This window comes from Capricornis sumatraensis, chromosome 1 (genome assembly GCF_032405125.1).
Source record: "Capricornis sumatraensis isolate serow.1 chromosome 1, serow.2, whole genome shotgun sequence".
In the NCBI taxonomy this organism is placed as follows: Eukaryota; Metazoa; Chordata; class Mammalia; order Artiodactyla; family Bovidae; genus Capricornis; species Capricornis sumatraensis.
In genome coordinates this window covers 56,462,678-56,487,196 of record NC_091069.1, presented here as the reverse complement: position 1 = coordinate 56,487,196, position 24,519 = coordinate 56,462,678, and the positions used below count along the sequence as shown (strand labels likewise).

At 39.3% G+C, this 24,519-nt stretch overlaps 1 protein-coding gene across 1 annotated transcript in view; it reads right to left on the bottom strand.

Moving 5' to 3' along the window:
* The window catches only part of DNAH6 (dynein axonemal heavy chain 6), a 284,532-nt gene that overhangs the window by 29,279 nt on the left and 230,734 nt on the right, over window positions 1-24,519 (bottom strand). The window contains exons 64-67 of the mRNA XM_068975806.1: window positions 23,022-23,182; window positions 18,938-19,026; window positions 17,728-17,874; window positions 14,057-14,195 (exon numbers count right to left, since the gene is read on the bottom strand). Of these exons, the coding sequence (XP_068831907.1) occupies window positions 14,057-14,195; window positions 17,728-17,874; window positions 18,938-19,026; window positions 23,022-23,182 (536 nt within the window). The remainder of the gene's footprint in view (window positions 1-14,056; window positions 14,196-17,727; window positions 17,875-18,937; window positions 19,027-23,021; window positions 23,183-24,519) is intronic.

Below are 24,519 nucleotides of genomic sequence, written 5' to 3'. Positions count from 1 at the left end.
AGAAATTATATTATGGGGAATTAAAATTTATTGGTATCCCATCTCTCTTTCCACAGAGAAGTTATGCTCCATTGTCACCCTGACATTACAAATAGGAAAGATAGTTATTCTGTGCTGTAATGATTGTATTACTGATGTGGTGGTTTAGTTGCTAAGTCATGTCTGACTCTTGTGACCTCATGAACTGTAGCCTGCCAAGCGCCTCTGTTCATGAATTTCTCAGGCAAGAATACTGGAGTGAGTTGCCATTTCCTTCTCCAGGGGATCTTCCCTACCCAGGGATTGACCCTGCATCTTCTGCACTGAGGGTGGATTCTTTACACCTGAGACACCAGGGAAGTCCACTGCTGATATAATTCCTTGGAAAAATTCCAGACCCATTGCTACAATTTCTTATTCACCTCTGTAGTGCTCCAAGAAGAATTTTACCTATGATACTGATGTTGTCAACTTCTGAATCTTTTAAATGTTCATCTGCTCATCTCCATCTCTTATGATGTCAAGATTTTTTTTCATTCTCTTTCAAGCTGAGATGGTTGGTTGAGAGAAAGTTATTTTTGCTTGGATCTTTGTAGTTTATTTTTTCCAGGATAGTAATATGCTAACTGGCATCTATCTTTCGTCTCCTGTTGAAGCACCTCTGGTCCGTCTTTTTTTTTTTTTTTTTAATTTATTTATTTTAATTGGAGGCTAATTACTTTACAATATTGTAGTGGTTTCTGTCATACATTCACATGAATCAGCCATGGGTGTACATGTGTTCCCCATCCTGAACCCTCCTCCCATCTCCCTCCCCAGCCCTGAGCACCCTGTCTCATGCTTTGAGCCTGGACTGGCGATCTATTTAACATATGATAATACACATGTTTCAATGCCATTCTCTCAAATCATCCCCCTCTTGCCTTCTCCCAGAGTCAAAAAGTCTGTTCTTTACATCTGTGTCTCTTTTGCTATCTCACATTTAGGGTCATTGTTATCATTTTTCTAAATTCCATATATATGCATTAATATACTATATTGGTGTTTTTCTTTCTGACTTACTTCAGTCTGTAGAATAGGCTCCAGTTTCATCCACCTCATTAGAACTCATTCAAATGCATTCTTTTTAATAGCTGAGTAATATTCCATTGTGTATATGTACCACAGCTTTCTTATCCATATGTCTGACGATGGACATCTAGGTTGCTTCCATGTCCTGGCTATTATAAACAGTGCTGCGATGAACATTGGGGTACACGTGTCTCTTTCAGTTCTGGTTTCCTCAGTGTGTGTGCCCAGCAGTGGGATTGCTGGGTTGTATGACAGTTCTATTTCCAGTTTTTTAAGGAATCTCCACACTGTTCTCCATAGTGGCTGTACTAGTTTGCATTCCCACCAACAGTGTAAGAGGGTTCCCTTTTCTCCACACCCTCTCCAGCATTTATTGTTTGTAGACTTTTTAATAGCAGCCATTCTGACCAGTGTGAGATGGTATCTCATTGTGGTTTTGATTTGCATTTCTCTGACAATGAGTGATATTGAACATCTTTTCATGTGTTTGTTAGCCATCTGTATGTCTTCTTTGGAGAAATGTCTGTTTAGTTCTTTGGTCCATTTTTTGATTGAGTCATTTATTTTTCTGGAATTGAGCTGCAGGAGCTGCTTGTATATTTTTGAGATTAATTCTTTGTCAGTTGCTTCGTTTGCTATTATTTTCTCCCATTCTGAAGGCTGTCTTTTCACCTTGCTTATAGTTTCCTTCGTTGTGCAAAAGTTTTTAAATTTAATTAGGTCCCATTTATTTATTTTTGCTTTTTATTTCCATTACTCTGGGAGGTGGGTCATAGAGGATCCTGCTGTGATTTACGTCAGAGAGTGTTTTGCCTATGTTTTCTTCCAGAAGTTTTATGGTTTCTGGTCTTACATTTAGATCTTTAATCCATTTTGAGTTTGTTTTTGTGTATGGTGTTAAGAATGTGTTTTAGTTTCATTCTTTTACAAGTGGTTGACTGGTTTTCCCATCACCACTTGTTAAAGAGATTGTCTTTTCTCCATTGTATATTCTTGCCTCCTTTGTCAAAGATAAGGTGTCCATAGGTGCGTGGATTTATCTCTAGGCTTTCTATTTTGTTCCATTGGTCTATATTTCTGTCTTTGTGCCAATACCATACTGTCTTGATGACTGTGGCTTTGATTCCTTCAAGTCCATTCTTCTTTCTCCAGATTGCTTTGGCTATTCAAGGTTTTTTGTATTTCCATACAAATTGTGAAATTATTTATTCTAGTTCTCTGAAAAATACCATTGGTTGCTTGATAGGGATTGCATCGAATCTATAGATTGCTTTGGGTACTGCAATCATTTTCACTATATTGATTCTTCTGATCCACGAACATGGTATATTTATCTATCTAGTTGTATCATCTTTGATTTCTTTCATCAGTGTTTTATAGTTTTATATATATATAGCTCTTTTGTTTCTTCAGGTAGATTTATTTCTAAGTATTTTGTTCTTTTTATTGCAATGGTAAATGGAATTGTTTCCTTAATTTCTCTTTCTGTTCTCTCATTGTTAGTGTATAGGAATGCAAGGGATTTCTGTGTGTTAATTTTATATCCTGCAACTTTACTATATTCATTGATTAGCTCTAGTAATTTTGTCGTGGAGTCTTTAGGGTTTTCTATGCAGAGGATCATGTCATCTGCAAACAGTGAGAGTTTCTTTTTCTTCTCTGATTGCTGTGGCTAAAACTTCCAAAACTATGTTGAATAGTAGTGGTGAGAGTGGGGACCCTTGTCTTGTTCCTGACTTTAGTGGAAATGCTTTCAATATTTTCGCCATTGAGGATAACGTTTGTTGTGGGTTTATCATATATGATGTAACTGAATGACTGAACTGAACTGAATCATATATGGCTTTTATTATGTTGAGATATGTTCTTTCTATGCCTGGTTTCTGGAGGTTTTCTTTTTTAATCATAAATGGATGTTGAATTTTGTTAAAGGCTTTCTCTGAATCTATTGAGATAATCATATGGTTTTATCTTTCAATTTGTTAATGTGGTGTATCACATTGATTGATTTACAAATGTTGAAGAATCCTGCATCCCTGGGATAAAGTCCACTTGGTCATGATGTATGATCTTTTAGATATATTGTTGGATTCTGTTTGCTAGAATTTTGTTAAGGATTTTTGCATCTATGTTCATCAGTGATATTGGCCTGTAGTTTTCTTTTTTGTGGCATCTTTGTGTGGTTTTGGTATTAGGGTGATGGTGGCCTTATAGAATGAGTTTGGAAGTTTACCTTCCTCTGCAATTTTATGAAAGCATTTGAGTAGGACAAGTGTTAGCTCTTCTCTAAATTTTTGGTAGAATTCAGCTGTGAAGCCATCTAGTCCTGGGCTTTTGTTTGCTGGAAGATTTTTGATTACGGTTTTGATTTCCATGCTTGTGATGGGTCTGTTAAGATTTTCTATTTTTTCCTGGTTCAGTTTCAGAAAGTTGTACTTTTCTAAGAACTTGTCCATTTCTTCCATGTTGTGCGTTTTATTGGCATATAGTTGCTGATAGTAGTCTCTTATGATCCTTTGTATTTCTGTGTTGCCTATTGTGATTTTTCCATTTTCATTTCTAATTTTATTGATTTGATTTTTCTCCCTTTTTTTCTTGATGAGTCTGGCAAATGGTTTGTTTATTTTATTTATCTTCTCAAAGAACCAGCTTTTATTTTTTATTCTTTTTTCAAGTTTGCTTTTCTTTTTTTTTTGAAGGATATATACAATTTATTCTTACAACATGTTTCTTCTTGAATGAGCATGTGTATTTTTTGTCTTTTTTTTTTAATTTTTATTTTTACTTTATTTTACTTTACAATACTGTATTGGTTTTGCCGTACATTGACATGAATCCACCACAGGTGTACATGTGTTCCCAAACATGAAACCCCCTCCCACCTCCCTCCCCATAACATCTCTCTGGGTCATCCCCGTGCACCAGCCCCAAGCATGCTGTATCCTGCATCGGACACAGACTGGTGATTTGATTCTTACATGATAGTATACATGTTTCAATGCCATTCTCCCAAATCATCCCACCTTCTCCCTCTCCCTCTGAATCCAAAAGTCTGCTATACACATCTGTGTCTTTTTTGCTGTCTTGCATACAGGGTCATCATTGCCATCTTTCTAAATTCCATATATATGTGTTAGTATACTGCATTGGTGTTTTTCTTTCTGGCTTACTTCACTCTGTATAATCGGCTCCAGTTTCATCCATCTCATCAGAACTGATTCAAATGCATTCTTTTTAATGGCTGAGTAATACTCCATTGTGTATATGTACCACAGCTTTCTTATCCATTCATCTGCTGATGGACATCTAGGTTGTTTCCATGTCCTGGCTATTATAAAGAGTGCTGCGATGAACATTGGGGTACATGTGTCTCTTTCAATTCTGGTTTCCTCAGTGTGTATGCCCAGCAGTGGGATTGCTGGGTCATAAGGCAGTTCTATTTGCAATTTTTTAAGGAATCTCCACACTGTTCTCCATAGCGGCTGTACTAGTTTGCATTCCCACCAACAGTGTAGGAGGGTTCCCTTTTCTCCACACCCTCTCCAGCATTTATTGCTTGCAGACTTTTGGATCGCAGACATTCTGACTGGTGTGAAGTGGTACCTCATTGTGGTTTTGATTTGCATTTCTCTGACAATGAGTGATGTTGAGCATCTTTTCATGTTTTGTTAGCCATCCATATGTCTTCTTTGGAGAAATGTCTATTTAGTTCTTTGGCCCATTTTTTGATTGGGTCCTTTATTTTTCTGGAATTGAGCTGCAGGAGTTGCTTGTATATTTTTGAGATTAGTTGTTTTTCAGTTGCTTCATTTGCTATTATTTTCTCCCATTCAGAAGGCTGTCTTTTCACCTTGCTTATATTTTCCTTTGTTGTGCAGAAGCTTTTAATTTTAATTAGATCCCATTTGTTTATTTTTGCTTTTATTTCCAGAATTCTGGGAGGTGGATCATAGAGGATCCTGCTGTGATTTATGTCAGAGAGTGTTTTGCCTATGTTCTCCTCTAGGAGTTTTATAGTTTCTGGTCTTACATTTAGATCTTAAATCCATTTTGAGTTTATTTTTGTGTGCAGTGTTAGAAAGTGATCTAATTTCATTCTTTTACAAGTGGTTGACCAGTTTTCCCATCACCACTTGTTAAAGAGATTGTCTTTACTCCATTGTATATTCTTGCCTCCTTTGTCAAAGATAAGGTGTCCATAGGTGCGTGGATTTATCTCTGGGCTCTCTATTTTGTTCCACTGATCTATATTTCTGTCTTTGTGCCAGTACCATACTGTCTTGATGACTGTGGCTTTGTAGTAGAGCCTGAAGTCAGGCAAGTTGATTCCAAAGCAATTTACAAATTCAATGCAATTCCTACCAAGCTACCAGCGATATTTTTCACAGAACTAGAACAAATAATTTCAAGATTTGTATGGAAATACAAAAAACCTCGAATAGCCAAAGCAATCTTGAGAAAGAAGAATGGAACTGGAGGAAAGAACCAGCTTTTAGCTTTGTTGATTTTTGTTATGGTCTCCTTTGTTTCTTTTTCACTTACCTCTGCCCTAATTTTTATGATTTCTTTCCTTCTATTAACCCTGGGGTTCTTCATTTCTTCTTTTTTCTAGTTGCTTTAGGTGTAGAGTTAAGTTATTTATTTGATTTTTCTCTTGTTTCTTGAGGTAAGCTTGTATTGCTATGAACCTTCCCCTTAGCACTGCTTTTACTGAATCCCATAGGTTTACGGTTGTTGTGTTTTCATTTTCATTTGTTTCTATGAATATTTTGATTTCTTTTTTTATTTCTTCTGTGATTTGTTGGTTATTCAGAAGCATGTTGTTTAGCCTCCATATGTTTGTATTTTTAATAGTTTTTTCCTGTAGTTGACATCTTATCTTACCACATTGTGATCAGAAAAGATGCTTGGAATGATTTCAATTTTTTTGAATTTACCAAGGCTAGATTTATGGCCCAGGATGTGGGCTATCCTGGAGAAGGTTCCATGTGCACTTGAGAAAAAGGTGAAATTCATTGTTTTGGGGTGAAATATCCTATAGATATCAATTAGGTCTAACTGGTCCATTGTATCATTTAAAGTTTGTGTTTCATTGCTAATTTTCTGTTTAGTTGATCTATCCATAGGTGTGAGTGGGGTATTAAAGTCTCCCACTATTATTGTGTTACTGTTAATTTCCTCTTTCATACTTGTTAGCATTCGCCTTACATATTGCAGTGCTCCTATGTTGGGTGCATATATATTTATAATTGTTATATCTTCTTCTTGGATTGATCCTTTGATCATTATGTAGTGTCCTTCTCTGTCTCTTTTCATGGCCTTTATTTCAAAGTCTATTTTATCTAATATGAGTACTGCTACTTCTCCTTTTTTTTGGTCTCCATTTGAGTGAGATATCTTTTTCCAGCCCTTCACTTTCAGTCTGTAGCTGTCCCTTGTTTTGAGGTGGGTCTCTTGTAGATAAAATATATAGGGGTCTTGTTTTTGTATCAATTCAGCCAGTCTTTGTCTTTTGGTTGGGGCATTCAACCCATTTACATTTAAGGTAATTATTGATAAATATGATCTCATTGCCACTTACTTTGTTGTTTTAGGTTCGAGTTTATAAACCTTTTCTGCGTTTCCTGTCTAGAGAAGATCCTTTAGCATTTGTTGGAGAGCTGGTTTGGTGGTGCTGAATTCTCTCAGCTTTTTCTTGCCTGTAAAGCTTTTGATTTCTCCTTCATATCTGAATGAGATCCTTGCTGGGTATAGTAATCTGGGTTGTAGTTTTCTCTCTTTCATCACTTTAAGTATGTCCTGCCATTCCCTTCTGGCCTGAAGAGTTTCTATAGAAAGATCAGCTGTTATTCTTATGGGAATCCCCTTGTGTTATCTGTTGTTTTCCCCTTGCTGCTTTTAATATTTGTTCTTTGTGTTTGATCTTTGTTAATTTGATTAATATATGTCTTGGGGTGTTTCAAGTCTCCCTGGTGGCTCAGACGGTAAATCGTCTGCCTGCAGTGCAGGAGACCTGGGTTTGATCCCTGGGTTGGGAAGATCCCCTGGAGAAGGAAATGGCAACCCACTCCAGTACTCTTGCCTGGAAAATTCCATGGACTTAGAGGCTCCTCAGAGCCTGGTAGGCTACAGTCCATGGGGTCACAAAGGGTTGGATATGACTGAGCAACTTCATTTTCACTTTGGGGTGTTTCACCTTGGGTTTATCCTTTTTGGGACTCTCTGGGTTTCTTGGACTTGGGTGGCTATTCCTTCCTCATTTTAGGGAAGTTTTCAACTATTATCTCTTCAAGTATTTTCTCATGGCCTTTCTTTTTGTCTTCTTCTGGAACTCCTATGATTTGAATGTTGGGGCATTTGACATTGCCCCTGACCTCTGGTCAGTGTTATTGGCTTAGCCACTTAGAGTGAGCGTGTAGCTGATTCCCTGTATCAACAGTTCTAAGAAGGAAGAAGGAGATGCTGTTGTACTTTCCTGAGAATATTCTTCAGTTACCCTCTGGGAAGTCTTGGAACACAAAGTTGGGTTAAATCTTTGTGGTCAGTTTATCTAGCTTTGGACTAACTCGAAGCTCCTCTTGCATCCTGGGGGCTGGATAGGAATATAAAGTTCAAGTTTCTTCAGTTGTATGATGATGTCTGGGAAAGGAGGGTGGCTTGGAAAAGTCAGGTTCTAATAATTACTCAGTAGTGAGAGGAAGAGCTGGCCTAAAATGCATTATTCTAAAAAAAAAAATTCAGGGACTTTCCTGGTGATTCAGTGGTTAAAATTCCATGCTTCCACTGTTGGGTTGATACTTGGTTGGGGAACTAAGATCCTATATGCCTCGCAGCAGGGCCAAAATATTTCAAACTAAAATATCTACATTTTGAGAAGCAGCACAGAAATTATTTGCCTTAAAAATCAAATTTTGTGATTCTGTGTCCAGATTCAGTGTTATCTTTTTCTTTGCTCAAATAAGTAAACCAGGAGCCCAAATAATTTGACTCAAGGTATCTGACTCAATTTTAGGCTTACTTTTAAGCAGCAGTTTTCTGGATTTAGAATAAGAACATTTGGGAGGGGGTGTCTACCACACATACCCACTGTGTGTCCTAGCCCTAGCATGACGGTTCCTAAGGGTCTCGCTGCAAATCCTGATGTCATGGTTTTCCCCTTCTCTTCTATTCTTATCCCCATGGGTTGGCTCAGGGATGGCCTGATACAAACTGGACAGGCCTGAGGTTTGGCTTTGTCCTTGTCCACCTAGTGCTCAGATCTGATTCCTGGACTTAGACATTGCTGTAGCTTGCTCTATAAAATTTTAAGGACCGCCCCCGCCTTCCTCCAACCCCAAAGACCTTATCATATTCAAAGCCTCCTTAATCTTTCTCTGTTTATTCGCTCCTGTCTAGTCTCCCCCTTGGTGTTGCTATAATCCCCTTGTTCAATTCTTCATCTTGCTTTTACTATAGCTTTGTAAATGATTGCACCTCTTCCCAGCCTAAAGGACTGTAATTGCCAACCGTTGCTTATAAGGTAGAGTCCAAATTTATGAAGAACACACACAGGCTTTCAAGATGTGCTCGCAGATCACTTTTTTTTTTGTTTGTTTGTTTTATTGAAGGTAAAGCTTTCTTCCAAATACATGACCTCTTTAAAAAAATGATTTATTCATTTTAGTATTGGCTGTACTGGGTCTTTGTTGCTGCATAGGCTTTTCTCTAGTTATGGAGAGCAGGGGCTACTCTCTAGTTGTGGTGCGTAGGCTTCTAATTGCAGTGGCTTCTCCTGTTTCAGAGCATGGCTTCTAGAGAGCTTGGGCTTCAGTAGTTGTGATTCCCCAGGCTCTAGAGCACAGGCTCAGTAGTTGTGATGCATGGGCTTAGTTGCTCTGTGGCATGTGGGATCTTTGTAGATCAGAGATTGAATCTGTGTCTCCTGCACTGGCAGGTGGATTCTTTACCACTGAGCCACCAGGGAAGACAACATCATCTCTTTAAAGCCTGCTCCAGCACTACTGAACTATTCACAGTATCTACAGGCATAGCTCATCCTGATATTGCTTGCTGGGCTTTCCCATCAGTGTTCTCTCTGCCAGAGTGCTCTCCTGCCTCTTCTCTTCCGCTGAGCCCAACCCACTTTTCAGCATTCTGCTCAACCGTCACACCTCGATGGAGCTTCCCTAGATTCCTCCAGGTAGAGTTATTTGCTCCTTTTGAATTCCCACAGTATTGTCCTTACAACTTCTATTTTGGTAATTATACCATATTATAGTTTATTTATTATCTCTATCCATGAGTTTTTGGTAGATGGGAGCTACATCATCTTTATATTTCCAGCCTTTAACATAGTAGTACTAAGCTGTATTTTCTGGATTAATCCATAGATGGCTGTCTAAAATCTCACCATGAGCAAATATTATTGCCTGGATACAGCACTGCCTTTTTTTTTTAATAAAAAGTTTTAAAATTTATTTTATTTTTGGCTGCACTGGGACTTCATTGCTGTGCTCAGGCTTTCTCTAGTTGCAGCTAGAGAGAGTGTGACTCTTTGTTGTGGTGTGTGGGCTTCTCATTGCAGTGGCTTCTCTTACTGCAGAGTACAGGCTCTGGGCTTCAGTAGTTGTGAGGCATGCAGAATCTTCCCAGACCAAGGATTGAACCTGTGTCCCTTGCATTGGCAGCATAATCTTAACCACTCTGGACCACCAGGGAAGTCCCCAGCATTGCCTTTTTTCTCCTACTTTTTAAAAACCTTTTAAATGAGCTATACCTTGAAGATCATAAAATCACTTAAATTTCACATGTATAACTAGTTTTTAGTAAATTTACAAGATTATATAACAATCATTATAATCTAATTTTAGAACATTTCTATCATCTTCCACAGAATACATCTTGTGCCCATTTGCAGTCACAGTCCTTTTCTATTCTGCCCCATGCAATCATTCTTTCTGTCTGTATTCTACTTTCTGTCTGTATATTTGGTTTTTCTGGAAATTTCACAGAAATGGAATATACAGCATGTGATATTTTATGTCTAGCTTCTTTGACTTAGCATGTTTTTGAAGTTTATCCATGTTGGAGCATGTATCAGTACTTTATTTCTTTTTATGGAGCAATTATGGCTCAGCTGGTAAGAATCTGCCTGCAATTCAAAAGACCTGGGTTTGATCCCTGGGTTGGGAAGATTCCCTGGAGAATGAAAAGGCTACCCACTCCAGTATTCTGGCCTGGAGAATTCCATGGACTCTATAGTCCATGGGGTTGCAAAGAGTTGGACACGACTGAGAGACTTTCACTTTTCAATGCTACATTGTGGGGTTTTCCCGTTGGCTCAGCCATAAAGTATTCACTTTCAATGTAGGAGAAGCAGGAGACATGGGTTCCATCCCTAGGCTGGGAAGATCCCCTGGAGAAGGAAATGACAACCCACTCCAGTATTCTTGCCTAGGAAATTCCATGGACAGAGGAGCTTGTGGGTTACAGTCCATGGGGTCACAAAGAGTAGGACACAACTGGGTACACGTGTTGTCAATATTATTGTATGGAATATACCTGGTTTTATTCATCCATTCATCAGTTGATAGACATTCAGGTTGTTTCCACTTTTTGGTATTATGAATAATGCTTTTATGAACATGAATGCTGTTAAGAACATTTATGTACAAGTTTTAGTGTGGACATGTGTTTTCATTTTCCCTGATATATACACAGGAGTGGAATGGAATTTATAGGTCATATGGTAAGACTATTAAAATATTTTCCAAAGCAGTGGCACCTCACTGCATTGCCACCAGCAATGTATGAGATTTTCAGTTTCTTCACTTTCTTGATAACACTTGTTATGGTCTTTTTTTTTTTTATTATAGTCATCCTAACAGGTATAAAGTGGTATCTCATATGGTTTCAATTTTCATTTTCCTAATGATTAATTGAGCATCTTTTCATGTGCTTATTAGCATCAGTATGTATTTTTTGGTGAAATGTACATTCAAATCTTTTGCCTATTTTAAAATTGGATTTTTTTCCTACTGTTGTAGGAGTTCTTTACACACTTCATAGACAGGTGCCTTATCAGATACATGGCTTGCAAATATTTTATCTTGCTTTTTCATTTTCTTGATAGTGTTTGCTGAGGTGTAAAAGCTTTACATATTGAAAAAGTTGAATTTATTATTTTTCTTTAATTACTAGTGCCTTTTGCACCATATCTAAGAAGCCATAATTAACCTAAAGTCATGGGGATTTATTTATATGCTTTCTCTTAAGAGTTTTATAGTTTTAGCTCTTACATTTAGATATACCACTCAGTTTGAATTAATTTTTTTGTATGCTCTGAGATAAGGATTCAAATTCTCTTTAGCAGCTGGGTATCCAATTGTCCCAGCATCATTTGTTAAGTTGTCCTGGTGCCTTTGTTAAAAATGATGATAAATATAAGACTTTATTTTTGGATTCTCAATTTTGTTCCATTGATTATATGTCTAATGTTATGCCAGTACTATATAGTTTTTTTTAAAAAAGTTGAATTTAGTTGATTTACAATATTGTGTGTAAGGTGTACAGCAAAATGATTCAATTATACATATATGTGTATATATCTTTTTTCCAATTCTTTTCCTTTATAGTTTACTACAAGACATTGAATATAGCTTCCTGTGCTATACAGTAAATCCTGTTTTGATTATTGGGGTTTTGTATAACTTTTGATATTGGGAATTATAACTCTTCCAACTCATTCATTTGTTTTTTCAAGATTGTTTTTGTTTTCTGGGGCCCTTCACATTTTCGCAGATTTTATGATCAGCTTCAGCTGTTAAATCTGTCAGTGATTGTGTTAAATCTATGTTGTGCTTATACTTAGTTGCTCAGTCATGTCTGACTGTTTGCAGTCTCATGGACTGTAGCCCACCAGGCTCCTCTGTTCATGGGGATTCTCTAGGCAAGAATACTGGAGTGGGTTGCCATGCCCTCCTCCAGGGGATCCTCCTGACTCGGATTGAACCCAGGTCTCCCGCATTTCAGGAAGACTCTTTACCATCTGAGCCACCAGGGAAGCCCGTGTTAAATCTATAGATTGTGTTAAATCTATAGATTGGTCTGGGGAATGTTATCACTTTAACAATATTGTATCTCTCAATTCATAAGCATGTCATGTTTCTTCACTAATTTCAGTTCAGTTCAGTCACTCAGTCGTGTCCGACTCTTTGCGACCCCATGAATTGCAGCACGCCAGGCCTCCCTGTCCATCACCATCTCCCGGAGTTCACTCAGACTCACGTCCATCGAGTCCGTAATGCCATCCAGCCATTGTCCCCTTCTCCTCCTGCCCCTAATCCCTCCCAGCATCAGAGTCTTTTCCAATGAGTCAACTCTTCGCATGAGGTGGCCAAAGTACTGGAGTTTCAGCTTTAGCATCATTACTTCCAAAGAAATCCCAGGGCTGATCTCCTTCAGAATGGACTAGTTGGATCTCCTTGCAGTCCAAGGGACTCTCAAGGGTCTTCTCCAACACCACAGTTCAAAAGCATCAATTCTTTGGCGCTCAGCCTTCTCACAGTTCACTAATTTAGATTATCTTTAATTTTATTTGGCAACACTTTGCAGGTTTCAGTGTACAAATCTGCACTTTTTAAATTAAATTTATTCTTTTTGATGTTATCATGAACATAATTACAAATATTTTCAAATTGTTCATTGCCAGTGTACAGAAAAGAAGTTGATTTTTGTATATTGACTTTGTATCCCACAGCCTTGCTGAACTCATTTGTTACATCCAGTGTGTGTGTGTGTGAATTCTTTAGGATTTTCTGCATTCGAGATGTTGTCATCTGCAAATAATTTACTTCTTCCATTCTAAACTGATGCCTTTTATTTATTTTCCTTGTCTAATTTCCTGGGATAGAAACTTCAGCACAACATTGAATAGTAGTAGTGAGAAAAGATATATCATTGTCTTGTTCCTTTCTATGCTTTTCAAAACCCAGTTACTTTCATGGCAGTAGAAACAACTGAGCTAACGGAAAGGTCAAAGGTTCTAGGAAAGAAAAAAGCAGAGAAAAGCTAGGATGCAGAAATTTCAGGGTATGTACAGGGTGGCAGGGAGAATACTGTCTAGTTCACTGTTATGTTAAGCAATCTCAGCCCCACAGGAGTGGCTGGGGGCAGAAGTACAAAGGAGCTTCCCAGGTTCCATGCCCAGCCTTCTCGGTCCAGCCTGGAGATAGGTCTTCATCCATTTTCACTATTGTTTCACTGCCCTTCACTCAAGCATGTTCCAAGGTGTCACATGCTGTTCAAGTCTCTAGATCAGCTGACTCTTCTCTGCTGTTCCTCATTTCTTTTGTTCACCAATGAAAACCATCCATTCCCATTCTGCTCCTTTTCAGGCTCTCTCCCTCCCCCACCTCCTAATGGGAATCTTTTCTTCATTATTTGGGCCTGCATGGTCTAAACTGGATCTAGTTTTACCAGTAAGATCTCACAGGGCCACAATTAATATTTTCTAAAAATTATACTTCATAAAATATTTTTTCCTTTGTTGTAAGTACCCTTGACTCAATAGGTCTCTACTGGTCAACCATGTTCAGATTCTTTTGAATTTAAGAGCACAAACTCTGGAGGCTGGATTGCTTGCTTAAATCTTGGCTTCACCCTTGTAAACTGTGTGCTTCAGTTTCCTTATTTGTAAAATAGGGATATAATGGCCTTTACCTTATAGGGTTCTTATGAGCATTAAATCTGCTAATTCATGGGCTGTGCCTGAAATGTGCTTGGCATGTAGCAAGAAGTTTGCTAAGAGTTTGCTATTATTATCTGGGAAAATATCTGTCTCATCTTCTCTGTATAAACATTCTTATGATATTCTTATCACGGTCTTATCTTCTCAAAGGGAATATCAGAAGTCATCACCACCCTCACTATACACTTGGGAGGACACCATCTTGGTATAAGCCAGGTAGATGTAAACCAACAACCGTGTGGTGGAGAGCTGGACATCAGACCATGTGGGCATACTGACCAGTGATGTAAATCAGTGCATCCCAGGGAATCTTTCCTTCTTGACAGTAAAGGCTGAGGTTCAGTAGAGCGCATTCCCTGTCGCTATCATTAAATTCATAGCAGATATTCCAACCAAGAGGGCCAAACTTTTTTCTCTCCTAGAACAGAAAATGAAAATGGTCTTAAAATTTGATAAAATTAATTCTGCATAAAATACTGAAAACCAGAGTTTCTGTTGAAGCTTGGCATCCTCATTATGCAAAATGCCATTCAGCTTGAGTGAGGCTTGCAGTTTGACTTTCACCAAATAAGGCAGGCACCTCTTCCTCCAACTCTGGCCTTTTTCCAATGTTCCAAAAGATGATTAGATATTACTGGAAATGTGAAATTGTGACAGACCTGACAAAAGAACATTTGTTCTTTATGGTAAAATAAAATATTTACCCATCAAAATAAGAAAAAATATCCCACCTTAGAGTCATCTTGGTATAAAAATACTGATGCTAATCACCTGTGTGATGGAGACAGCTGCCCCTAAATCTTCTCAGAAGTCTATCCATCACGTAGGCTTTTCAGTCATGCCTGATGGGTTGATTATACCCTGACTTCTCCATAGAGACCTTTTTAAAAAAGTGGTATCCAGAATCTCAATTCCTGTTTCATGACTCTCCACAGGGAAATCTTTCCCGCTCTTTGTTATCACCCTCTCCTACCTAATTTCTTAACTCTAAACTGATTATATCAGAAGATGGGTGCCATATTCCTTCTTCTTCTTTTTTTAAAACTTATCTTTTATACAATTTTAAAAGGCTACACTCCATTTACAGTTATTACAGAATATTGGCTATAGCCCCCATATTGTACAATACATTTTGGAGCTTATCTTATACTCAATAGTTTGTACCTTCTGAGAGAGTTAATTCTTAGATAGGTTGATAAAGAGTCCCTGGCTCTCAAGGAGGAGAAAAGGACAAAAGTTTTTTTTTCTACATTCCTTCATCTTAGTCACATAAGACATTATTTTCTTTCAGCCCAGAGCTAATTATTACACAAGACAACTCATCTTGATCAAGGGTATGTTTTTCCTTAAGCTCTGTACTAATGAATATATAACAACAATGTATCTTGCTCAAGGACATATTTCTCCATCTTAAGGAGAACCTTCTGTCTAATCCTGTTATCTTATGTGGAGTGGGTCTGGTAAGACCTTTCTACTGTTACTTCTAATCCTGTTATCTTAAGATGTATGTTGTGGGAGTGGGTCTGGTAAGGTCTTTCCATTGTAGAAACCAATTGTAAAAGTATATAAGGCCTTGATAAGACTATTGAGTGGGGCACTCTCTACCCCCTTCTGATATCTATGTCAGAAGCTTTCCCTATCCCTTTTTCACTGTAATAAAACAAGGCAATGGCACCCCACTCCAGTACTCTTGCCTGGAGAATCCCATGGATGGAGGAGCCTGGTAGGCTGCCGTCCATGGGGTCGTTAAGAGTTGGACACAACTGAGCAACTTCAGTTTGACTTTTCATTTTTATGCATTGGAGAAGGAAATGGCAACCCACTCCAGTATTCTCACCTAGAGAATCCCAGGGATGGGGGAGCCTGGTGGGCTGCCATCTATGGGGTCGCACAGAGTTGGACACGACTGAAGCGACTTAGCAGCAGCAGCAGCAGTAGCACACAAAAGCTCTGAGTGATCAAGCCTTGTTTCTGGCCCCGGATCTAAATTCTCTCCTCCAGAGGTCATGAATCTGACACCATTCATCATAAACTATCACTCCTTCCCCACCCCTATGTAGCCTCCCACCTGTAACCAGTAGTTTGTTTTCTATATCTGTGAGTCTGCTTCTTTTGTGTTATATTCACTAGTTTGTTGCATTTCTTATATTCCACGTATAAGTGATGTTATACAGTATTTGTCTTTCTCTGACTTATTTCACTTAGCATAATGGCCCTCCAAGTCCATCTATGTTGCTGCAAATGGCAAAATTTCATTCTTTTTAATGGCTGATAAGTATTCCATTGTATGTATGTATATATATATATATATATATATATATATATAATCATTTTTATCCATTCATCTTTGAGGGACACTTAGGTTGTTCCCATATAATGGCAATTGTACTCTGTTTGCTCCTCTTGATTTCAAAATTTCCCTAAGTCTTAAACCACCTCCTACATCTCAGATGCTTTTGTAGTAGAACAAAGGCCTCCCACATAGATGCTCTAATCCAGAGTCTCTGATTTTCTCTAGGGTCTTGTTTACTTATTTATTTCATATCTTGCATATTTAATCTTTGCTTTTTTCTCTACTAATTCTTTCTTGGCAGACTAAACACATTTGAAAACAAGGCAGCTTACTTAGTCAAGACAGGGATACAAAGCTAAAGTCAGAGTTCCTGTACAAGGCCACAGAATGGACACCAGGTCAGGGTAGTGAGTTTGAACAGAGGGAAGGAGAAAGTAGTGCTGATTTGAAGGTCACTGGTCAGGAGACTTGGGGATCTAATCACAGGGAGGAAGCCATTAAGGGTGGTGAAAGTGAAGTTGCTCAGTCATGTCCAACTCTTTGTGACCCCAAGGATTGTAGCCTACCAGGCTCCTCTGTCCATGGGATTTTCCAGGGAATAGTACTGGAGCAGATTGCCATTTCCTTCTCCAGAGGATCTTCCTGACCCAGGGATGGAAGCCAGGTCTCCCGCATTGTAGACAGATGCTTTACCATCTAAACCACCAGGGAAGTCCTGGAGGCAAGCCATTAAGGGTGGTAAGCCCACTCAAACAGAAACAGGTGAGAGTGAAATTATTGTAATAAAAAATGCAGACTTGCTGACCAACATGATATATATGTGTAAAGGAGGAAGGATAAAAACAGTCCTGAAATTCTGGCTGTAGGTGATTACAAAAATGGGACCATCCATTTCAGGAGTAGAGTCTGGAGGGGAAGCAGATTTTGTGAGTGAAGCACAGCTGAGGAGACAGCTTCATGCTTTTGAATTTGACCTACTGCATTTATCCAGGCAATGTAGCTCCTTAGGTCAGAGCAGAGCTGGGAGGCAAAGCTGTGAGGTACAGAGGCAAGGGTCATACAGAAATCAGAGAGTGTGCATGTTAGTCGCTCAATCATGTACGACTCTTTGCGACCCCATGGACTATAGTCTGCTAGGCTATTCTGCCCATGGAATTCTCCAGGCAAGAATACTGGAGTGGGTAGCCATTTCCTTCTCCAAGTGAGCATTCTGACCAAAGGATCAAACCCAGGTCTCCTACATTGCAGACAGATTCCTTATCATCTGAGCTACCAGGGAAGTCTAGGGACTGAATTAAAACAACTTGGGTTCAGACAGAACAAAGACCTCAGCATTTCACAATGTCATTTGTAAGCTTTTAATTCTTACTTTTTATTGATTTAAAGTGTTAGTCACTTGGCCGTATCCAACTCTTTGCAACTCCATGGACCGTAGCCCACCAAGCTCCTCTGTCCATGGAATTCTCCAGGCAAGAATACCGAAGCAGGTAGCCATTCCCTTCTTCAGGGGCTCTTCCTGTCCCAGGGATCGAACCTAGGTCACCTGCTTTGCAGATAGATCCTTTACCATTTGAGCCACCATAGAAGCCCTTTATTGATTTTTAACCTAATACACTTCTCCTTGTCTATATTTAAAAAATTAGCAAATTTAGTGTACCTGAATAATTGCATGGAAGAAACAAATACCGAATATTATTTGTCTCCATTTTCCTCCAAGTATATTTTCTTCAAAAAATGAAGGCATCATTTCGGCAAATGCTCGTCTGATATTTGCACGTAAACCTTTTGGAGGCTCATTGGTTACCTGTATTTAGAGACACATGGCAGAGAGTGTGGTTGTACAGATTTTAATTTTTTTCCAAATAACACATATAGAAGCCAGTGAGGGGATGCAGGTAACTGATGCCTGGGAGGCATTCCTGCCCTGTTCCTGCCAGCTCTGTATCCCTGTCAGCCTTGTCCTCTGGAGAACAGGGGGTTCTCAGGCCTATGGTGGGTGGGTGAACCACCTCTACAAGAATCTCAGACCTTTCCATTTGGTGTCCATTTTTCTAACCACAGGCCAGAAAGGATGCTCAGGCCTTCTGCACTGGATTTTCTGGTCATCTCAATGTCCACCATCACCCTACACTTTGCCTTAATGGCATGGGGCACCAGGGAAGAGACAACCCTGGTTCCTGAGTGATCATTCATATGCAGAAGTGTGTGTTAGTTGCTCAGTCATGTCTGACTCTTTGTGACCACATGGACTGTAGCCCACCAGGCTCCTCTGTCCATGGGATTCTCCAGGCAAGAATACTGGAGGGGCTTGCCATTTCCTTCTCCAAGTTCATATGCAGAGGCTTCCCATATAAGGAAACTTTGATCCCTGGTTGGGGAACTAAGATCCTGAATGCTGTGCATAATGGCCAAAAAAGAAAAAAAAAGATGCCTTCTGGGACTTGCCTTAGGGTCTCCAGCCCTCAGCTTGAAGGTCTTTTTTACTTAGTAAGCCTCTCTATCCAAGTTTTCTGCATTATGTGAACGACAATTGAGGTTTCAACCCATCAGCCATACTGCCTGTGGGCTTTCCTGTCTCCCACATGCTGAAACATTTTCTTAACTCTGAGAAGGGTTCAGTTCTCATCTCTCTGCATCCTAGACATTTTCTTGAAGAGGGGAAGCAGGGAGGTGTTGGACGACTAGCAGAAGGGCACACAGGAAGGGCAGTGGCCTGGGAAATTGAATGGACACTGACTCCCACCTCTCCACCTTGGCTGACCAAACCCTGACACAACCCTGCACAGGCCCAGTGGGCTCCATGGATTCACTCGGGGAGCACCCTGAGCCCAATCATGTCACAGAGTTCAACCACGAACATATGTTACCTTGACCGAATTTTGAAGGACTGTCACAGGAAATGTACTACTAGGCATGGAACTTAAAAAAAGTCGAAATGTGTCCTTGATAACAACATCTGTTTAAAACAAAGACAAAAAAGAAAATGCTTAACTCAGTAATATTTTTCTATAAGAAATAATTATTATAGGATAGAAAAAGATAAGCTCTGTTTAAGGACTAGTTTATCTTTTTAAAATATGTGATGTTGTAAAATGTTCTAGAATGGAGGCGAGGGGATTCCTTCTAGAAGCTCTTCACCCAGGTGATCCTGGCAGTCTGGATGTTGGCACAGTTGAGTAAAGAAATTAAGAACTTGTTCTATTCTTTTAAAAAAATTATTAATTATTTTGACTGTGCTGGGTCTTCATTGCTGGGCATGGGCTTTCTCTAGTTGCAGTGAGTAGGGGCTACTCTCTGGTTGTGGTGTTCAGGCTCTAAAGCTCAAGGGCTTCAATCGTTGTGGTGCACAGGTCCAGTTGCCATGAGGAATGTGGAATCTTCCCAGACCAGGGATCAAACTTGTGTCCCCTGCATTGGCAGGCAGACTCTTAACCACTGGACCACCAGGGAAGTCCAGGAATGTTAACTTTCAATTCTTGATAGAAATGTTAAGGATCATTCCTCTGAAACTGGTAATTTTTCAAACGAAAAAAAGGACAGTTACTATCTTTATGCTTGTGAAGTTGTTTTAATTTTTGTTTGTTGTTAGCCATTCAACTTAGGGAAAATTCCATGAAAATGGTCAGAAAGCCTTATGGAGAATAAAGGAATGTGTTCCTTCTTCAGAGAAGAAGCAAAGGGAACTCAGTGAGCAGGGAAATGGAGAGACCTCACAGGCAGCATCAAGAAGTCAACATGCTTCCTTTTTGAGTTGTGGGCATAGAACCTAAGAAAGAACAAGCTGCATTCCAGTTTCAAAAGGCCAGAGCAGAACTGGGAAAACCACTGTTCCTGTCACAGGAAGACACAAGCATCATCCAAGGAGGCCTTTCTCATCATTGGTCTCTAAGCACAAGTGATGGTGTTCCTCTGGCATGCTCCCCCTACCTCCTTATGGGGAGCCCCCAGGCAGTAGCTGTTCCTTCTACCTGGAAGGCTCTTCCTTTAGACTCCTTGACTTTTCTCAAGTGTTGGTCAAATGCCAACTTCTCAAAGAGGTCTACCCAGACCACCCCATTTAAAACTGCTCTCCACCCTTCCTCCTTACTCCCATTCCACCCCGACCTTCCTGTTCCTCCTTACTTTACTGTTAATTTTTCCCAAAGCACCGATCACATTCTATCATACCATATACATTATTTATTTGTTATGTGGTTTGTCTATGTGGTTTCTCTGTCTCCACTCGCTAGCATGTAAGCTTGAGGAGGGCAGATGACTGTGGTTGCTTTGTTCACCAACATGCCCTAAGTAGCTAGAACAGTGTGTGGTACACAGTAGGTTCTCGAATATTTATTAAGTGAATGGCTGCAGATTAAAGTTGTATTTATGCTTCTTGGTTTAGTAATCTAAACTAATGAGCTACATTAAATAGCCAAGATTAAGTTAGTTCTAGTACTGTTCTAGTAAAGTTAGTCTACCTTTTGGTGGACCAAAAAGTTCAAGGGAAGAACCCAAACAAACTTTCTGACCAACCCAATGCAATTCCAGAGCAACATTAAAGTTGTTTCTATGGTAAAAAGTTTTCCAGTAATCATGTATGTATATGAGAGTTGGACCATAAAGAAAGCTGAGCACCAAAGAATTGATGCTTTTGAACTGTGGTTTTGGAGAAGAGTCTTGAGAGTCCCTTGGGCTGCAATGACGTCAAACCAGTCAATTGTAAAGGAAATCAGACTTGAATATTCATTGGAAGGACTGATGCTAAAGCTGAAGCTCCAATACTTTGAACACTTGATGTGAAGAACTGACTCATTAGAAAAGACCCTGATACTGGGAAAGATTGAAGGCAGGAGGAGAAGGGGATGACAGAGGATGAGATGGTTGGATGGCATCACCGACTTGAAAGACATGGTTTGAGCAAGCTCTGGGAGTTGGTGATGGACAGGGAAGCCTGGTGTGCTGCAGTCCATGGGGTCGCAAAGAGCTGGACACTACTGAGCGACTGAACTGACTGACTGATTAGCATAGAAGTCAGATATCATAAAATCTTAGGGCTAATGCTTTCATTAACTACCCCTCCTACACACACATACAAACTGAAGAGTGAAAAAGGCCAGGTTTAGAGAAGCATCTTAAAAATCCTTTTTTTCTCTCATGACTGCAAAAGCATCGAGGATCTTAACATTTATAGACATCATAGAAGTTTAGAATTGGAATAGAATAGAAATCATCTTAGTATGGACTTGTAGCAATGGGGCTGTGTAGTCACTTTATTTCTGAGGAAGCAGAGGCCCAGAGATGAGGTGTGATATATATAGTCAGGCAGTGGTGGGGGCCAAACTCTACTCAGGTCTTAGAATTTCAAGTCCAGAGGCTTTTTTCCCTTTTCTTTCTCTCTTTTTTCTTTCATTCACTTTCTCTTTTCAACTTCTTACCTGAATGTAATTTAAAAAATATTTATTTATTTATTTGGCTGCTCCTGGTCTTAGCTGTGGCATGTGGGATCTAGTTCCCTGACCAGGGATCTGACCTGGGCTCCGACCTGGGCTCCCTGCATTGGGAGCATGGAATCTCAGCCACTGGACCACCAGGGAAGTCCCTCCCTGAATGTATCTTATTTTATACTGGTTCAGGTTAAACGTTAGAACCCAAATGGTTATGTTAGTAAACGGTTGTAACAAGGACCAGAAGAGGATTTTTCTGTCTACTTAAGCACTTAAACTTCATCAACAACTTCTCTGGCTGCCGTGGCCCATCCAGCCTCCTTGTAGGTCTGGCAAGGTCATTGTGAAGGTGATTGACTGGTCCTTATTCAGAAGGCTCCCATAGTAGCTCTGCAGCAAACTGCTTTTAGATGCTTTCTCTAGCATTTTTTCTTAATCATAATCCTAATCATCAGGATAAGGAATCTGATGATTCAAGTAGTAAACACCATACCATTTTCTTTACTTATTTAAATAGAAGTAAGTCACAGACCCCACAGGAAGCAAGCCATCTCTTGTTCATATCATGAAGAGTGGAAAGAGTGGAGATTCTGGGTGGCTGATGCTACAGACTCTGTCCTTGATAGAAGCAGTCTGTAGAAGGCAGGGCATGGGGCAATCAGGGAGTGAGGGCTCTTTGGGGAAGGCTGCTAAGCCCTGTTGGTGGCTTGGTGACCAGTGCAGGCTGGCTGCTCTGTAAAGGAGAAGGTCTTCATCTTACCAGGCAACGATAAGGAAAGTCATCTGCACAGTTCTCACCTTTCTAGAAAGCCCTCTGTCAGGACACAAAGGAGGACACCAGAGAAAAGGCCCTGGATATCCCAGGTGGGCAGTTCTCTTCCATGATCTCCTGGAACAGTAAGGAAGTTTGCCCCACACAGCTTATTACCTATCATACAGTTCCTAATTCCAACTCCACTTCTCTCTTTGCAGTCCATTATACTTACTTGAGTGGGAAAGAAGGCAGTGATAGTATAGTTAGTGGTGGCAATTACGACTTATGTTGGGCACACCCATGGGGGTGTGTGTGTCTATGAGATACATGTGAAAGTTAATTGTCATGTGGGTTATAGAGGATAAAAAGTGGTAAAACACCACCATGAGAACTGGTGTTAACTTGAACTCTGTTCCTGAACGTCTCTCATTCTGTAGTGAAAAACATAATTTTCTTCTTTTGTCCTAAGTCCATTTTCTATTTCTTTTTAAAATTAACATCATGCCTAGATGTTATTTATTTTGAATTCAAATGGTCTTTCATAGAAGGTAACATGAAACAAAAATGACGCAGTTCATTGTACCCTCAACTTGGAGTCTGAACATTTTTATTTGAATCAGGGTCGTGTAACCTAACTAAACCCCTCTAGATCTCAAATTTTTCCTTTTAATATAGGATAAACAATGCCAATAATAATTGTTATAAGGATTGGATTCAACAAGAAAGGCCACATAAAAATGGTATTATTATATAAATGCTATATGCTCAACATACTTGAATCTGTGAAGGTTTTAATTAGCTCCTCCATTGCCAACATCCAAGAAACAGCAAGGTGGCAGTTTTGCAGAAACACCCAGTTTCCTGATTTCATTGCATCTTTGATCATTCTTTCAGCAATAGGTCCTTGTCCTTGTCCCAGTGAAATTGACTGCACCCTGAATTCAAAAACAACAATGAAATGCTGTTTCATATTACTTTTAAGTAATGCAACTATTAATAAATATAAATATGGTAGGCTTCTAGAATATGCATACATTTCAAAATTCTCATTCTGATAGATGTAAAGATATTTTTTCTTATTTTCTTGTTTTTTTTTTTACTATAACATGCAAAAGTGAATAAGACAAATATAGTTCTATGTATACAAATATATGAATAAAAGTGCATAGAGGATAAAAACATCTGTGCTTGAGAAGAGAACTTCCCTAACACCCCAGAGACATCTCTCCTACCTCCTTTCTATTCCAATCATCTTCCCTTCCTCCTTCCCAAAGGTACCCTTTGTCCTGACTTCTAATGCTATAGGTCAGTTTTTAAAAAGCTTCTGAAAACCCAAAGTCTAACATATATATAGGACTTCCCTGGTGGCTCAGATGGTAAAGCGTCTGTCTACAATGCGGGAGACCTGGGTTCAATCCCTGGGTTGGGAAGATCCCCTGGAGAAGGAAATGGCAATCCACTCCAGGACCATTGACTGGAAAATCCCATGGACAGAGGAGCCTGGTAGGCTACAGTCCATGGGGTCTCAACATATATACAAAAGTACACAAATCATTAGTGTTTAGCTGGATGGATTCTCTCAAAGAGAGTGTACAGAAGAACCACCACCCAGGGCCAAAAACAGAGAGAACATTACTAGTACCCTGTCAGTTAGTATCCTCCCTTTGTCTCAAAGGCAACAATTACTTTGAATTCTAACACCATAGATTAATTTTTCTTGTTTTTGAACTTATATAAATGGAATCATAAAGTGTATATTTATATTTGGTCTATTTCAATCAACATTATTTCTTCAGATTAATTCATATTACTGTGTGTCATTCATTTTCATTGCTGTCTAATATTCTACTGTATGCTTATATCAAGTTTATTCATCCCTTCTGCTCTTGCTGGACATCTGGGTTACTTCTGGTTCTTGGCTATTACAAACAATGCTGCAATAGCCATTCTCACAGATGTCTCTTGGCATAAATGTGTACTCCATCTTGTATGTATATATTCCTTGTATGTATATATGTGTATATTCCTAGGAATGGAACTGCTGTTTGACAGAGTATGTGTATGCTGAATTTTTTTATAATATCAAACTGTTTTTCAGAGTGATGACATCATTCCACACTTGTACCAGCAATGGGTGAGAGTACTTATTTTTCCACAACTTTGCCAACACCTGATAGATATAGAATGGTATCTCACTGAGGTTTTAAATTATTTCCCATTTTCATAGGTTTATTTATTGGGCATTTGGATATTTGCTTTTATATTCTTCTCT